Raw genomic sequence first — 18,501 nt, 5'->3', positions numbered from 1 at the left:
TCTGAGGCAGCACACCTGCGCTGTTGAGGTGTGCCATTCACAGGATGAGTAGAGGGCTTACATAAAGAAGACACATGGACTCTGTCAGCAAGCACCTTTCTTTCTCTCTCCTTCCCTCTCTTTCTCTGTTGCTTTGGTCAAAGAGCATTTTTTGCTGTGCACGCAGGGTCCCTAGTGTAACTAGTAGAGCTCTATGAGAAGAGAGACTAGATCTTTGAGGACTGGATCTTTTCAGCATCTGATTGCATCATCATGTTAGGTGTTTAATAAATATGTGTTGTTATTAAATCCTGGGAAAGACAGTCACTTAACAATTAAGCATTTTCCCTGGAAGCACATACTTGCCACACTGAACCTAGTGTAGGGGTCAGGGAACCCCTTCCAGAGAAAATAAAATTTTAGTTAGTGATCCAAAAATGTCAGTAAACCCCAGGGACTGCTTGGTTGCTGTGTACCAGAAAATAACCTGTTGACTGCTTCCAAAAGAAAAACTAGTCTCAGTAAATAGTCATATTTATATTTATATGATAGACTTGCGAATGGACTGCGGTACATAATCACCATGCAACTAAACATTACCTTTTGCAAACCTCTTCCCTTCTAGTACTTGGTGTGTGTCCTCAGGGTCTGCAGCCTCAGCCAGTGCCTCATGTGTCCATTTCCTGGGTAGCCTCTCCTTCCTTTTCATTCAAGCAGCTTCATCTCCATGAAGCCCTTCTTGACCATACTAGCCCATATATAACACATATCCCCCCCATCCAAGTTTATCTCTTCTAGATCTTAATTATTTTAAAAAACATTAACCCCAAATTATTTCTAAATTTAGATGTGTGATTATTCGAGAACTATTTTGAACATCCTTCAAGGTGGTCTCTCACAGTCGAGCTCTTGATCTATTTGTTTCCTTTGTTGGTCTAACTCCACTTCTATAAATAAGTAGATTGCTAGCTCTGCACAGGCAAGAACTTGACCTCCCACCCCTGACTGCTTTGCATATCAGATGGAGGGGCATGCATGGGACCGTGAACCTAAGAGCAGGAAATACTATCGCTGCAACCCTGACACCTGGTAGGGATGCCCAAGGACATCTTGTTCTCCAGCTCATGTCCTTTCCTGGCATGAGGAAGGCCAGCCTAGTGCTGATTCAGCTTTTCTCCTACCCCTTCCATAATCACCACCATTGTATGTCTATTTATTGAGCATCAGGACTGGAAAGCATTTGGAAAAAAATAAAAGTGTAGTTTCAAAACGGCTTTCAGTTTGTTGGCATGTAGACATGGGATTATAAGGCTTATTCTTTAAATTAGACACTAAACTATGGCCTTTCTGGGTTTAACTCATATTGTGTTTTACACTTAACCCATGATCTCAGCTGTTATAACCAGTATCCCCTCTCTAGTCTCTGTAGCTAGAATTGCTTCTAATGGCAAAGCTGTCATAACTTATTGCAGAGAAGTGGATATTAGTTAGACAATTGGCATCTAAGTTCTGTGATTTGATTAACTGAGCTGAGAGTGTGTTTGAGGGCTTAATTCAAGAAAATATGTATTTTATGATAAAAAATGGGACTTAAACTTGAAAATGGTGTCCTTGGGATACTCATCTTTCCGAATTTTTACCATCCTGTTATCACAGAAGACTCTTCTGGAGCTTACTCTGTCCTGCCAGCAGGTAGAGGCCTTTGTTTGAGCTCCTCAGACCCCTGTGGAGTCCAAAAATAGTTGAAGCCAAAGGTCTGAACTCAGGGACCCTAGGAGCCTCTACCGTGAACCCCAGCATCTTACCCTCATACGGGACAGACAATGGTTCTTGTACACACATTTGTGCCTTGCAGCATTTGCTGTGTGCTGTATCCCAGGTGCCATGCTAGGGGCTGACAAGATGTAGCCACTGCCCCCAAGACCTTTTAATTGTATGGAACTAAGGCTTTTGCTTTGAGGAGTATCATTCCCATAGCCAGACATCACAAGAAGCTCAATTGTTTACTACCTTAAAGTGTATTTTTCTTTTTGACAAGGGCTTTCCTTAAGTCTGAGTTATAATAGTATAGGTGGGTTTCTAGAAACCAAGTAGTGTAACTGGGAAAGGAATCTGGCAGATCTGGGAGGAGACGAACAAGGGATTGATGAATTGGGGTTAAGAAGCACACTTTCTACCACCCTCTCTCTTCTGACCTCCTTAGGATCGTAGTCTTTTGTTTTCTCATATTGGCTGGGTCTAACAGTCAGACCTACAGAGGCCAGGTCCACCACCAGCCCAGCAATCCTCAGTCTCCAGGGTAGCATCTGCCCTTGTATTTTTAGAAAGCCCATTAAGACATTCCAAGATGTCACTGGGCTGATAGCCACTGATCACCTTATACCTGTTTTGTGCCATGGCATCATTTTTTGCCCTAAACTTGATGTTCCTGTATGTCTGATGTTGTATCAACATCACAGCACAGTACAACAGCACAGTTGTATCAACTTCCTGAATCCTTCAGAAGGTAGAGTCACTGTGACTCCTGAGTGCCTGCTGCTCTGTGTGGGAACTAGGCCTTCAGGAGGGATCAGACAGGGTGCCTGGGCTCTCTTGCCAGAACAAGAGAGGAATCCTATACAAAAACAGTCAAGGGGAGGGCCAGGAGCCAAAGGAGACACATATAGCTTATGTACTGTATCCAAAGGAGGGAGAGCATGCCTAAGTGCTTACCATGTGCCAGGCATCTTCTCATCTAGTATCCCAATGACTGTGAGAATGCTTCCTTATTAGTATCTCCATTGTACAGGTTGAAGAGATGGAAACAGAGAAAGGTTGTCACATCTGCTGATAGTCATAAAAGCTGGTAAGGTGAGCCAGGACTTCAGCCTAAGCAGTATGAGATGACAACTCCCCCAACCTGTCCTTCCCCTGGCAGTGTTAAAAAAAACTTGGGTTGGCCTGCCCATTCACACTTCACCTTTGAGCTGCTTTCTTCCTCAAAGCCATTTGGTTGGAGGTGTCATCCAACTATACTCAGATAAGAATAGGAGGGCTTAGTGGGGCCTTGTAACTCTGCCCTTCTCTAGGAAGAGAGACTTAGTTCTATTGCCGTTTTCAGTGATTTTGTTGTGAAGTTTAGAGATTTGTATTCTAATACAGTCACAGATACAAGGAGTCAATATAGTAGGGTACACAGGGGACCATTTGGAAACAACACAGGTATATCCTTAAGTATGTAGAGGGGAAAAAGTATACAGGGAAAGTCGTACTATTTGTGAACTTGCATTGGCTAAATGCAATGCAAAAGGCTGAATGAAATAGCCTCTGACAAAACAGACCTGAGCTTTCAAGCAGCTAATCCTGTACAAAAATAGTACTTTCCACCCTGCCACCCTTCCTTTATGTTGACTATATGAGCTGCATGACATTTGTAAAGGGGGTTCTAAAGATGAGACAGTCCAAATGGGTTAGGATCAGAGCTATCTGGAATTTCCTTGTGGGATTGAGAAATACTTACATAAGCTATTAATGGAATACTTGGAGTTTCAGCATTCATTTTTATATATGTGCACACATCTCCATCATGCTTGATTTGGGAAACTCCTAGGATAACATTAGAGTAATTCTCTAGCCTAGGATTATGGAGAGAGACTGATGTCAGATGTCACCTCTCTACTTTGTGGTGATGTGATATAACCTCTGAGCATCCAGCTGTCAGGTGGAGATCAACACCACCTCTCCTGCAGAGTGCTGTATAGTTTCAGTAACATTTGAACTCACTCACTGCCTTGCCTAGTACATAATAGGTACTTTCCTTACCCTCTCTTCTTGAAGTCTGACGCTTCGGGCCAGGATTGGCCCAAGGCCAGGCAAGACAGGCCCTGTTTCAAAAACTTCTGGCCACCCAGTAAAGAGCTCAAGGGGAAAGCCCCTTGTAAAATACTCCCAAGATCCCTGAATTTTCCCCCAAGAAGACCCTGTGCTGGCTTCTAGGACCTTGCAGACCTCTTCTCCAGGACATCATCCTGGGGGCAGATGCCCTGTCAGCACACCCCTCTTCTCAAGAAGCATAGACCTTGGCCTCAAGGCTGGAGTGTCCACTCACAATGTAAGTCCCCCTTGAAATGTAGGAGGGAAAGATCAGCTTTCCCCACATTGACATGTTCTATGGGGGAACTCCAAGGAGTTAGAGAAATTCAAGTTGGAACCTGATTTTTCAGGTCTTTATGAGGTTATATATGTCAAGATAGAAGGGTAGGATACATTTTATTTGTTCGTTAGCTCTTGTCTCAAGCCCCACAAATGTTAGGGCCAAACCTGATTTGGGCTGCAAAATTCTTTCACCCAGATTCTTTTCCTCTTTAATAAAAATAAATTCATATAATCAAAACAATCCTTTTTTTGTTTTTTCAATCCATTTGCCACCTGATTCAGGAATTCTCTGATACTCTCATTGCCTCGTTGTATTGCATAAGGTGCTAGTTAGATAGTTTCTAGACCTACACCACTCCTATGCATCAGGAGAAGGGACCCATAATGTGCATTTGACAGTCATCCTAGAGGCTTTGTGCAATTTTGCACCCAGTGGTTTTCAGCCCTACCTGAATTTTAAAACTGAGACTCAGCAAAGTGGAAATAGAGGGAACATACCTCAACTTAGCAAAGGCCGTAACAGCCAACATCATACTGAACAGTGAAAAGTTAAAAGTGTTTTCCTTAAGAACAACACAAGGATGTCCACTTCACTATTTTCATTCAATATAGTATTAGAAGTCAGACAAGAAAAAGAAAGAAAAGACATCCAAATTGGAAAGGAAGACATAAAACTGTCATTATTTGCAGACAACATGATATCATATAGAGAACCGTAAGGATTCCACTAAAAAACTATTAGAACTGATAAATGAATTCAGTGAAGTATGTGCAGGATACAAAATTAATCTTCAGAAACTGGTTGCATTTTTATACACCATTAAGGAACTACCAGGAAGAGAAATCAACAATCCTGTTTACACTTGCATCAAAAAAATAAAATTAAATAAAATAGAATTAAAGTTAACCAAGGAAGGTAAAAGACCTGTACTTGGAAAATTATAAGACACTGAAGAAAAAAATTGATGAAAATACAAATAAATGGAAGCATATACTATGTTCATGGGTAGGAAGAATCAGTATTGTTAATGTTCATGCTACCAAAGCAATCTATAGATTCAATGCAATCTCTATCAAAATACTAATGGCATTTTTCACAGAACTAGAATAAATAATCTTAAAATTTATATGGAACCACAAAAGATCCCGGATAGCCATAGCAATCTTGAGAAGGCAGAACAAAGTTGGCCATATCATGCTACCTGATATCGAACTATACCGTATGGTTATAGTAATCAAAACAGCATGGTACTGGCATAAAAACAGACATAGATCAATGGAACAGAATAGGGAGCACAGAAATAAGTCCACGCCTATATAGTCAGTTAATCTATGAAAGAAGAGGTAAGAATACACAATGGTGTGAATACAGTCTATTCAATAAATGGTGTTGGGAAAATTGGACCAGATATGCAAAAAAAAATGAAACTAGACCACCTTCTTGCATCATATACAAGAATAACGTGCAAGTGATTAAAGACTGACATTTAAATCCTGAAACCATAAAATACCTGGGAGAAAACTTCTGCAGTAAACTCTGGCACTGCTCTGAGGAGTGTCTTTTCTGACGTATCTCCTCTGGCAAGGGAAACAAAAAAAACAAATGTGACTACATCAGACTAAAAAGGGTTTTCGCATAGCAAAGGAAACCCTCAACAAAATGAAAGGACGACTTACTGAATGAGGGAAGATAATTACCAATGATACATCCGATAAGAGGTTAATATCCAAATTTTATAAAGAACATACACAATTCAATAACCAAAAAAAAAAAAAAATCCAAAGGATATGAATAGACATTTCTCCAAAGAGGACATAGAGCTAGCCAACAGACCTATGAAAAGATGCTCAACATCACTAATCATCAGAGAAATACAAATTAAAACCACAATGAGATATCACCTCCCACCTGTCAGAATGGCTATCATCAATAAATCAGCGAACAAGCGTTGTTGAGGATGTGTAGGAAAGGGAAGCCCTCGGGATTGCAGATTGGTGCAGCCACTATGGAAATCAGTATGGAGGTTCCTCAGAAACTTAAAAATAGAACTAAATTATGACCCAGCCGTTCCACTTTTGGGTATTTATCTGAAGAAATCAAAAACACTAATTCGAAAAGATATGTGCACCCTTGTGTTCACTGCAGCTTAATTCACAGTAGCCAAGATATGGAAGCAAGTGGATAAAGATGTGGTACATATATACAGTGAAATATTACTCAGCAATAAAAAAGAATGGACTCTTACTATTTGTGACAACATGGATGGACTGAAAGGATATTATAGTAGTGAAATAAGTCAGACAGACAAATACCATATGATCTCACTTATACGTAGGATCTATAGAACAAAATGAACAAACAAAAACAGAAACACTCATAAATGGATCAAACTAATGGTTGCCAGATGGGAGGAGTGTTGGGGGACCGGGTGAAAAAGGTGAAGAGATTGAGTAGTACAAAGTGGTTCTTACAAAATAGTCATGAGGATGTAAACTACAACACTGGGAATATAGTCAATAATATTGTAATAACTATGTATAATGCCAGGCAGGTACTAGATAATTGAGGGGATCACTTAATAAATTATATAAATGTCTAACTACTATGCTGAACACCTGAAACTAATATAATATTGAATGTCAACTGTAATCAAAAATTTTTTAAATTAAAAGGTAAATTGAGAAACTTTTAGAAAAATATTGTGGCTGAGGTTCCATTCCACATAGATGACATCATCGTCTCTAGGGATAGGGTCCAGGCATGAGAAATTTTAAAATCTCCCCAGTTGCCAACTCAGCGGGCCAAGGTTGAGAACCAAGTCTGCCCTGCTTGATGGCTCCAGCAGGGTAGAGCTCAGCCCTCAGCCCTCAAAAAGAGCCTGTTCCTCATGGTGGAGGAGAGGCTACTGTAGGGTCTTCAGACTTTGCAGAAACTGTTGTTCCTTGTTAAGCCTGATTTGCCATCTAATTAACACTTATTTATATTAAAACAATCGTTAGCTGCCATATACAGAGAAGGGAGTGGTCCTTTTTGAAGTTTCTAGGTGCTGACTTTAGAAGATTTGGCCTGAAGGGGGACTTCTGGAAACTCAACCCAAGATAGCAGCTAACAGTTTCTTCCAAAAGTTTCTCTTCCTGGCATAGACATCTTATGACAATCCAACTGCAGATGTTCTTCTGTAACATCTCTTCATCCAGCAGTGAGGATGGAAAGCAGGGTGTGGATAGGTTTCCTGGGTTTTTGCTGCTCCTTGTCAGGTGTGAAAACAAAGAGGATCATTGTGTTTTTGGAACTGGTCTAAATGTCTATGTTTAAGATTGAGATCTAGGGAAATGCATTTCCTTTTGACACCCAGTATTTTCTGATTGTGAAAAGGGTACCAACCTGTTTAATGGCGCCGTGACACAGCAGCGGACTCTAGCCGCTTCTGTCGGTTCCTTTAATTAGGAGAAATTAAGTGGGGCTGCTACATATTTTGAGAATAACACTATTTAAACTTAGGCAGCTTTAACCACTAACTTAACCGCTGAATTCTCGCTGCTACATGTCTCCCAAATAGATCAGCATAATCTTAACTAGGACTTAACATGCATCGTCTTCATTCCGGAGCTCAGAACCAGCAGCCGGCAGGAGCCTTTGGAGGCTTAATGACTTTAATTATGGCGGAAAAATACCTTCTCCCGGTGGGGAGGGGTGCGGCCGACCTGGTAGGGTCATAGAAGGCCGGATGGAAGCCCGCTCCCAAAGGCTGCCCCACTGCGTGGGGGAGGGACTGGGAGCAGTAGAGAGGCTAGGGAGAGGGACCCCGGGGGGCTTGGAGAAGCAGGGCTGGGGGAGGAGGGGAGAGGCTGGAAGGTTGGAATGGGAGGAGGGACCCTGGGGAGAGGCCTCGGGGCCTCGGAGTTCTGAGCCGTGTTTGTGGCTTCGGCACTTTGATCTCATGCCAGGGAAACCTGGAAGGTCAGGCCAGGCTGCAGCCAAGCCCCGGAGCGAGGAGCGAGGAACCAGGAGCCCGTGGAGCGGGCAGGGCTGCACCACCCACCCTCACCCGGGCACCCACCTCCTCCCACCCCCTAAAGTGAAACCACCAGGCTGCCCAGCAACCACGCCCTCCCCTACCCCACCCCACCCGCCCCACTCAGGCCCCATTCCTCTGTAACTGTTTTGTGTGTCGATCTCCTTTAGGCAATGGATTAGGGGCTCCAAGTCATGAAAGTAAACTAACCAAATGCCCTGCAAGTTTGGTTTGGTAAAATCTTTTATTTTTCTATGTTTTAAAAGAAACCAGGTTATTTTTAAGCTATGTGCACCCCCTTCCTTTATACCTCCTCCCTACAGATTCCCCTAGACTGGCAGGTGGTTCCCCTGGTGGTCATGTGTGTTAGGGTCCTTTTCCCTCCTCACTTTCTTCTCACACCTGCCCCCTTCTCGCACTAGGATTTTCTAACTGGTTACCCATGTGCTCTGGTGTGTGACTTCATTTCCTATGGAATGAAAGGTTTCTGTAGGAAAACAGGACTCTTGGTGAGACGGGCCTTGCAAGCTCCCTTGCCTGGCAAGGGTGTCCCCTGTTGTGCAGTGACTCATGCTTCAGGGAACAGCAGCTGACCAGAATGATCAAGAGCCTAGTGCTTGGGTGGTCACTACTAAGTGAAGAACACAGGGGAGGAGGAAAGGAAAAAGTGAGGAGGGAGGGTTTAAAATCCACTTAGTGGCCTCCAGAGGGAGGGGCATAAAGGGATGCAGTGAGCCCAGGTTGTTTGTGCTAGGGTAGGACCAGCTAAGAGAGACTGATGGGCATCAGGCGTGGCCAATCTCTGGGAGTGACTGGTTGGTCTCCATCGGTCTTCACAGTCCCTTGCCCCTCCCTGACCACAGCAGTGACGACATAAGTAACGCTGTTCCTGGCACTCTGCATTCCTGGCAATGATGTGTGCAAGGCTCAGGTCTCAGGTGGATGGGCCTCTCAAGCCTGTGCTTTGGTCTCTTATTGTCCCAAACCATCAAGTTTGTGAGTTTGAAATCTGCACTCAGAAACCCAAGCTCAAAATCTTCCCACCAAGTGAGGAGGGCAGGCCAGTGTCCCTATACTTTCCCGGGACAGGCCCATTTGGTACAGGCCATTTTTCATTTTTCTCCACAGGTTTCATGGTCTTTTAGGTCCCCGAAGTGATAATGGAAGGAAACTGTAAATTCGCATCTGTGCCATATGTTCTGTGGATATGCCCAGGGGTTGTGATTTCCTCCACTTTCCGTTGGTGAGAGTTCTCGAGGGGGCTTGCATTCCTCCCTTGAGTGGAAGGAACAAACACTGCAAGTGTACGGACTTGTTCTCTAAGAGCTACGACATCAAAGATGTGCTCACAGAGGCCTGGGGCCTGATAAAGATCCCAACCAGGTAGAGCCACTTTTAATGGCTGTGGTCAAAGTTGCCCAGAGACAATTATGGCTGCATCAGAAGTAACCACCACCAATCAAAGGCCTATCAGCAAACACTATAGCAGAAGCCATGCGTGCCGTTAGTAAGAAACCAAATCCTGAAAATCCGAAGTGCAGAAAATCTTGAGTTCCAAGAAGATCTGGTAGAGAATGGGCTTTTCTCAGTTTCAGAGTCAAAGGGATTATTAGCTGGTCAGGTGTGAGCTATAGTCTATGCTTAGAGCCCAGGGCCCAGGGTGTTTGATGCTAACCTGAGGGCAAAAGCTGATTATTTTTAGGATGATCAACAAACATTTCTTGGCCTGTTACCCTATCCGAGGTCCTTTGCTAGATTATGGGAATTCAAGAAAGAAGTCTGACACATTGGCTGCCCTCTACTGAGGGCGGCACTTTAAGTAAACAGTTAACAATGTGATGTCATAAGAGTCGCAATGGTAGGACTTAGAATCAGGCCACAGGTACTAACAGTGCGAAGAAAATAACACCTGAGCCAAATGAGAGACGAAATAAAGTCTAGCCGGTGTCGGTGAGGTAGTGTGTTCCTCAGTGGGAAGGACACAGGCGGTCAGAGAACACAGAACAGCTCAGCCTAGCTTGACTTGGGGGCTGGAATGCTGAGTTTGCGATAAGCGATGGGGAGGTCACACCTTGTTCTAAGCTCAGTGTAGTCATGTGCAGAGAGTGGTGCAGGTCAGATCTTTGATTTAGACAGGTCCCTCTGCTGTTACACGCTGGATGGGGGGTGGCATGGGCTAGGGAACTCCCAAGGGATAATGGTATTGTGACTCAGGATAAGTCTGGTGTCCTGGATAGGGTGGCAGCAGTAGGGATGGGAAAACAATGGGGTGGAATCAGCAAAACTTGGTAAGCTATTGAGTGTAAAGGTGAGGGCAGAGGGCTTTGGTTTGGCGTGGCCCCCTGGAGGGATTGGTTAGAGGGGCACCCACTTCCCTGAGGGAGGGAGCCCAGGTTGTAGGAAGGTAAAGACTGGATGAAGGGTAAGCCCATGGCAAGACTCCATACACCCATATGAGCTTGAGCAAGAAATGACCCACAGGTGTTTGAGACAGTGTATTCCGCTATGGGAATAGCCACAGAAGCAATTTGGGGACCTAAACTGAAGCAGAATGCTGATGCCAAGTCATGGAAACCAAGCTCTGGGACTCTGGTGTCATTTCAGATTCTTTGCAGTCATGGTTCCTGCCACCTTGGGCCACAGTGCTATAGAAGTGTATCACAGGAGAGCTGCAAGTGAATACTTGCTTGGGTAAGAAAGGAAGAGACAGCAGTGTCCTCATCCTGCTCCTTGCTAAAAAACTCTCTTCCCCCAGGACAGCAGCAAGTGTGGAATGACAGACACTTCTCAGAGGTCCTAGCATCTATCTTTCTTGGGGTGCCTGGCACACAGTTAGCCCTTTTAAATACTTAGCAGATTAAACTATGTAATTGAATGTTTTCATATCAATAACTATCATTCAAATTGCAATGTATGTATTCTTTACACATCAACTTTTTCAAGATCAAAATGTAGGTCCTTGTCACATCCCTCAGACTCCTACCTGTGAGTTAGAGCAAGGGAGTAACTGGAGGATGATACTCCTCCCACCTTATCGTACTGTTCACCAGCATTGAGTCCCAGAATGTCTTTCATCGAAAGGAAGGTGTCGACAGGAGTTACTGCAAAAAGATGTGTCCAAAAAAAATTGGAAATGCTGGATAGAGAAGAGCCTCTAGCATACTAATGTGCTCTATAAATGTCAGGGGTAACAACTGGAGATTATGCAGTGTTTTTCAAAGGACACTGGCCAAAAAAAATCTCATGCCCTGATACATACTTTGGGAAGTGATCTCTTGGTCACAATTTCTTACCCATTTGCCTATGGAACTAACCTCTCCGACTATTCCCTAGGACTCCCCTGGCCTCATCAGAAAGGTCTGCCACCCTGCTGCTCACAATGTGTGTATCCCCGGGGCCTGGCACACATAGTAACTGGTTAATTACTACTGTGAAACAAATAAATTAATAAATGACACTACAAATAGAAGTGAACTCTGTTCCCGCCTACTATGTTAATTTGTTGAGTATGGACCTTGCCTGGGGCAATCTGCTTCGCTAGACTTTATGGGGCACACAGACTGGACAGTAAGAACTACCTCCTGGCTCCATTAGACCCTGAGGGCAGGTTAGCCTAGCACCCAGGCAAGGCATATTTATATGTAAGATGTTTATGCCCTTTGTTTCAGCAGGGCCACTTATAGCTATTTATTTTAAAGATAGATACCACGAGAATATGAGTATGAGATTATAAATACAGCACTGTTTATAATAGAGAAAATGTAGAAATTCTCTAATGCCTGTCAGGGGGACAGTCTTAAGTTCTGGCACAAACCATGTAATGGAATAAAATGTATAACTTGTAAGAAAAATGAGCATTTTTTGCATCAATGCATATAGTACTGTTGAGCAAATTGTTGCATTAAGGGGGAAAATAGCGTACAGAACAGTATATACATCTAACTTAATTTTAAGCATTTTGATATGTGAGTATATACATATATACTTTATTCCTGCTAATATATATGTGATTTTTAAAGAACATGGAAGAATATAAACCCCACTATTATGTTATAAAGCTGAGATATGGGGGGGGGTAATGGGTGAGTTATTTTTTGCTTTTAATTTCTGAATTACAGTAAGTCCTCAATGTCATTGATAGGTTCTTGGAAACTGCAACTTTACGCAAAACAAAACCAATCTTACCATAGGCAAGAGTTAAGTTCCTATGGCTTATTTCTGGTCACATAGCGATCACTCAGCTTCTAAATAAAGACTAAAAGCTCTTCTAATATTCAACATTGAAATAAATGTGTGCTATACAATATTTAAGAAAGATTATTAAAAACAGGTAAGATCATTGTTTCCAAACCTGCTTATTCCGGGGTTAGGATCCTCGGTGGCCAGAGCCTTTCCCAGCAGCTCAGGGTTTGCAAGGCAGGAACATAGCCTGGACAGGACACCCTTCCAATATACGGTGCGTGTGTGCACGTGCACGCGCGCGCACACACACACACACACACACTCAGACTTGCACAATGTAGACAAACCAATAATGAAATGATGTTTTTCAAGGACCTGCTGTATTAAAATTTTCATATCAAGCACATACACTTTCTTAAATAGCAAAAACACAAGAGATGCTCATATTTGGAGGGAGGGGAGATGCATCACAGAAAGTGGTAAGCAACAGAAGAGAAATCCTTGGAGATGTTAGAGCTCAGAAAGGGACAAGAGCTGTTTTCAACTAAAGAGAAAGCATTTGTCAGTCTTGTGGGGGTGTTGCACATGAACTTAACCTTGAAGAATCAGTAGGATAGGTATGATTGATTCATTATATAGTTCACTCTGGAGTGTCTTTCTGCATATGAAGTATTATGCAGAGTTACTCTCAAACCGACTTCCTTCTCCTAGCCAGCTCACCAACAGGCCCATTTACCGAGAAGTTAAATCTCTTGACCAGTTTGTATTGTATTGTCTGTGCCATCTTATCTCGTCATTACTGTAGATAAATTGAATTGCATGAGTTTATAAGGAGGGGCATTTAAATCCTGTGTGAATTATATTGATTCTTAATAATCTGCATATTCTTCAGTTAGCCTCCATGGCCCTGAGCCTTCATACTAAGGAAATTGGAAATGTAAGCCAAGATTTATACAGTGTAGCATTAATTAAGTAAAAAACTGGAATAACCCAAATATCAAAAATAACACAAGCGAGGAGACTATATGAAGGCATATATCACAGCCTTAAAAATACTTACAAAGAATTTTTAATGCCTTGTTGGAAGTGTATAAGTGCAAAGAAAAAAAAATTAGATTCAAGAGAGGCAAAAAAATAAGTCCATTTGGATCCCATCCATGATATGTCACAAATTCCTGTAAGAGGTTGAAAACATGTCTTCATGTCAGCTCTAAGTCCAGTGTCCTTGATCAAGAGTTTGGGACAAAGGAGAATTTTTAGTCATCTTTTGGGTTATTTCTCATTAAGCTTGTATTCTGTTGAAATTTTCCTACAGTAAAGATTAGGCATTGGGGACACCACACTGAGTGCTTGACAAAGAAACAGGTAAATAACAGGTGAAAAATGGAGTCTGTGCTCAGAGCCTCCAGCAAGTAGGTATGGGCCGAGACCAAGCCCCAAACCAAGTCTGTGTATAACTACACGGTTCTATTCCTGATTGAAATTCCTAGATTTAATTGAAACTAAAGCAGACTTTAGGCTTTAAATTTTCCTACTCACAAGATAGTAACAGGACTAATCCTTAGGGGAAAACCATATCCCTGTTTGGGGAGCAATAACCCAAGAGTAGTCTCAGCAAGCTTGCTTTCATTCAGAATAAACATTTATTGAATAACGTTAGGAGTCTTGCATTGCAACAAGTACCAACCACAGTTGGACTCTGTCTTCTAGGGCTTGTGTACTTTGCAAACTATAAGTGTGCAGATGTTTGCAGTTTTGATACTTGTCTCAATGGCTATGGACATTGCCTATCCTCAGGTCTTGCAGCCCTGGAAAGGTAAATAAAGAACCATGACAACCTTTTATTCCACATTCTGCTGTTGGGCTTCTGGTCACCTGCTTGCTGGTGCCAACCTGCCCTGGCCTAATCAAAGCATCAAAGTGATGAAGAATGTGAAAATACCTGTGTGGGTGGGGTCGAGGGAAAGGGCATGCAGAGGTCAGTAAGGCAAAGCCTTTGGGCTGCTTCTAGGAGAACTTGCCAAGACTCCCCACGTGTTTTCTGCTGCTCGCACCCTTCTCATGCTCTTCTTTCCATTGTTCTCTGTGCATAGTCCAAGGGTAATTGCCCTCTGCAACTATAGCCCAGTTTACCAGTGACTTTCATCTAGCAATGCCAACCAGGCTGCACCTTTCCCATCCTTCCTTTGAAACAGCCTTGAGAATTTTGGACATTATAAAGACAGGGTTTCTGGCAATTACAAGACTGGTAATCTCCCAACTATGATCTAGATTGGTTTTAAAATATTATTCTGCCTCAAATTTGGGTAAAATGGTGAACAATCCAAGATACAAAGATTAGTTTAAGGAATATGTCATCAACCAAACTTGAAAACATGGCAAATGGACAGTGTAACCAAGTATTATTTTATGTTTTTAATTTGCTTTAAGAATAGTAAAATGTGTCATTTTGAAAATATGGATTGTTCATGGCTTATTATAAATCCTGAGTGGGCCTCTGACAGGCAAGTTCCCTGTAAGATCCTGGGTTGATTTTCCTCCTGCCCATTCGTGGTATATGCAGGAAATCAGCCTTGTTTTAATAGCAGCTTACATTAAACAATTTTTAAAGTAAGTCAACTGTGATAGTTGTCCTTTTTCCAGTACATATTTGTACTTGGATCTTGTGCATTAGCCTGGTTATGTCTGAGGTAAAGCTGTACATGGGATTTAAGCACCTTATTCTCAACATATTCCCTTTAGTGTAGAAACCAGGAGGCTGGTCAACCCTCCTAGATTTTTGTTAAAAACATCTTTTGAAAAGTGCCTGTCCCGAATGGGTTATGCCTCACCTCCAAAGCCCTGAGACTTCCCCATTCTTGTGGAGCAGGGAAGCCTGAAAGCATAAGGAGGCCTCATGCTGTAGGCATTGCACTCCTGCAATCATGCAGGCTTTTGTCCCACGGCCATTAGACTCTCCAGGTGTGCCAGCATCAAAGCTGGCGGTGCTGAGTGCTCCTGATCAAGATGCTTCTGAATGCACATTCCCCTCGGGTGCCTTTTGATGCGCTTCATCGAGGAATGAAAGCCAAATAAAGGAATGAGAGTTCCTGTTTATTACCTCGTTTTTCATGCTGTTCCTCAGGGCCCTTCTATATCTTGGGAAAGTGTGAAAAGACTAGAATACTACCTGAGCAGAAGACATAAGCACCTACTTCCTACAAACTCTGGGGTCCACGAGATGTTGACCTCAGGTAAAGGAGTGTGTGTCCCTAAAGTTTTATGAAGGAAAGGGATATCACCTGGCCTCTAACTTTCTCACGATGCCATCATGTCCCCTTCTGCTGGAGGCTGGTGATAGGGTAACTGCAGCTTTTTCTCCATCACTCTGGACAGTCCTCTGCCTCTCAGTTGAGTGTCCAAGACTGGAACTGGAAGGGACCCTAGTCATGATGACCTCGGCTCTCTCTTCCTTTTATGGGTGGGGTGACTGAGGCTGAAGCTTAGATTTGGTGACTTACCCATCGTTGGCAGTTTGTCAGTGGCAGAGCCAGGAATATATTGCTCCTAAGAGTTACTCCTGACTGCGGCATGCTGGTGATGAAACAGGGAGGGTTAGACAAGCAGCAAAGGAGACTTTAAATACATCAAAACTCAGTGCAGTAAGAGAGTCCCCAACAGAACTAGGATAGCTTTTGCTGCACAACACCCAGGGTGCCCGAGCTTGTTAGTTGTGGAGGACTTTGCAGTATCCCTGAGGAATTCACTGTTCTGCTTGATTGGTACAAAGTACAGGGAATTGTTTTAGAAAAGCTGTGGGATAAGACTGCCCTCTAGTGGGCTGTTGGAGTCATTGTTCTAGCCACATTCTCATGTGCTTGAGTTCAGAGTTGCTTTCTTAAATGCTGCATCCACATTGAGTGATCCTCAAGAATTCAGATTTTATTTTTAAGCACTTTGGCCCATAGGGACTTTCTTCATCTCTGAGCACTAACCATCATTTGCCCATCTTATAGGAGGTTTTACTTTTTGTATTGTTTTTAACTCGGTGTTACAGGTGTCTAACTTCCCTAACAAGATTTGGGTTCCAAAAAGCAAGGGTTATGTCTCATGTCTTTTTCTTCCACAGCTTCTATCCCATTGTCCACTGAGCTAGACATAAAATTCGAAGGCTAATTGGAATGAGAAGTGATCCTTTTCTCCAAAAAAGAATCTCACCACTTCTCATCTATTCCTAAAACATTCTAATCTCATCTCTCTGATCAATAGTTCCCTAAGTGGTTGAATCATCAGAATCCCTCAGAAAACTTTCAGAACTCAGTTTCCTGGGCCTCACTCCAGCCCTGAATCAGTCTCTGTGGTTTGAGCCAGGAAATTTGCTTTACAAACTTCCCAAGTGGTTTTTGATGTGCAGCCAGGTTTGGCAGCCAACTTCTCTAAATCCCCATTTGCAATTATTTCTCATAGCTTTTTCCTTTGACAGTGTCTCCAAAGGTTTTCAGCTTATGTCAGTTATTAAAATTGACCATTTCGAGATTTCCTTCAGAAATATTCAGTATGCTGTTCCAACTGCAGTGCCGGGTGACATGGGAGGGACGAAGGACCACAGGAGAAGGACCAAAGGCATTTGCTTTGGTCGCCATTGACTCTGTTCATAGCAGAAAATACTGAAACCAATACCTTTATGCTGACTGGGCAGGTTGTTTGTCATTTATTTTTAATGTTTAGGCTGCATAGGGAGATAAAGGTTAATTGAGCACCCAGTTATTTATTTTCACTCATCCATTCTAGCTCATCTGATTCTCAAGAGAACTGCAAGGTAGCTAGCATTGCCTTCCCCCTCACCCCCAAAATGGGAAAGTTGAAGGTTAGGAAAGTTAGTAACTTGCCCAAAGTCACATACATTGGTAACTCTCAGATTCTACATTGGAGTACAGGTCTGATTTCCAAGGCCAGCTTTAGAAAGGTGAAAGGACCAGAGTGCCAACCTGCTCTTTTTCACTCTGCCAGGCCAAGCGAGCAGTGCAGCGGGGAGCCACTGCAGTCATCTTTGACGTGTCTGAAAACCCAGAAGCTATCGATCAGGTAAATTCCTTGGGCCATGCCAATACTGCAGTCTTCCTGAGAGAAGTACTTTTTTAGTTAGCTTGGCTTGTCACAGTTAATGTCACCCTCATCTCAGTACCTTTGCATTTGTCTGCTGACGTTAGCTATCTCTGTTTAGACATATACTCCAAGGCAAATCTATTGAGGGGGTTAAAGAGCCAGGAAGTTGGGCTTGGGGGGCATTTTCAATGACCCTTCTGGGCTTTCAGCCTGCCCGGTCCATCCTAAAAATCATCATCCTCAGCCTTGCCCTTCTGGGAGCTCCAAGGCTATAATGCTTAAGGAGTTTGAGGATTTCCAAACGGATTTTTAGTATTCTTTCCCTCCAGCCTTTCTTTCTCTCTCCTGCTTCTTAAAGTAAGCACATCTTCTAACCAAGAATATTTCTTCTTTCTTAGCTAAACCAGGGCTCGGAAGACCCACTCAAGAGGCCAGTGGTATATGTGAAGGGTGCAGATGCCATCAAGCTGATGAACATCGTCAACAAGCAGAAAGTGGCTCGAGCAAGGATTCAGCACCGCCCCCCTCGAGTGAGCCTCCACCCTGGCCAGCCACACCCAGCATCTTCTCTGCTGCTGCCTGAGCCTTTATTCCCTTTGGGCTTTGAGCTTTTGATCCTGTCTTCTTTCTGTCTAAAATGCTGATGCGCCCTCAGGTTCCTACAGGTTTAGGTCAAATAAAAGGCTGGAGGCGAGAGAGAAATTTCACCAGTATTTTTCATAGAGAGGATTTGAAAAGTCCTTCCAGAAACAGACAATTTGTGCCAAGATGTCTCTGATCTCTTCCATCTGGTGTTCCCTCTTGGTAACCTCTTGTCCTTCTTTGTCTTCTGTCCCATCTCCCTCTGAAAGGCTAACTGAGGAGGACTGAAGGGAAGGAATAACCAGAATTTCAGCTTCCCATGTCTTCTTCCTTCCATGTGACCTAGACTAAAGAAAAGGCCTGTACGTCCTTCCCATAGGGTAAATTGCATTTTTGAAACCCCTTAAACTTATATCTGAGTCTAGAAAAGTTAGCTTTCAGCTAGGATTGAAGTCCGTGCCTTCCAGGTGGTTAATGAATAATGTTTAAAGCTAAAGTGTGTTGAAGGAACACTGCTGGCCGT

General features: G+C 43.0%; 1 protein-coding gene across 5 annotated transcripts in view; it reads left to right on the top strand.

The window, feature by feature from the left end:
- ZNRF3 (zinc and ring finger 3) overlaps window positions 1-18,501 on the top strand; it is a 137,398-nt gene that overhangs the window by 107,887 nt on the left and 11,010 nt on the right. For all 5 annotated transcript variants that reach the window (XM_016164307.2, XM_036221855.1, XM_036221854.1 and 2 more), the window contains 2 exons: window positions 17,301-17,375; window positions 17,795-17,926. In XM_016164307.2, the coding sequence (XP_016019793.2) occupies window positions 17,301-17,375; window positions 17,795-17,926 (207 nt within the window). The remainder of the gene's footprint in view (window positions 1-17,300; window positions 17,376-17,794; window positions 17,927-18,501) is intronic.

The sequence above is a fragment of the Rousettus aegyptiacus genome, unplaced genomic scaffold (assembly GCF_014176215.1).
Source record: "Rousettus aegyptiacus isolate mRouAeg1 unplaced genomic scaffold, mRouAeg1.p scaffold_m13_p_5, whole genome shotgun sequence".
Taxonomy (NCBI): domain Eukaryota; kingdom Metazoa; phylum Chordata; class Mammalia; order Chiroptera; family Pteropodidae; genus Rousettus; species Rousettus aegyptiacus.
The sequence above is the reverse complement of the archived record's forward strand: the minus strand, read 5'-3'. Positions and strand labels throughout refer to the sequence as shown.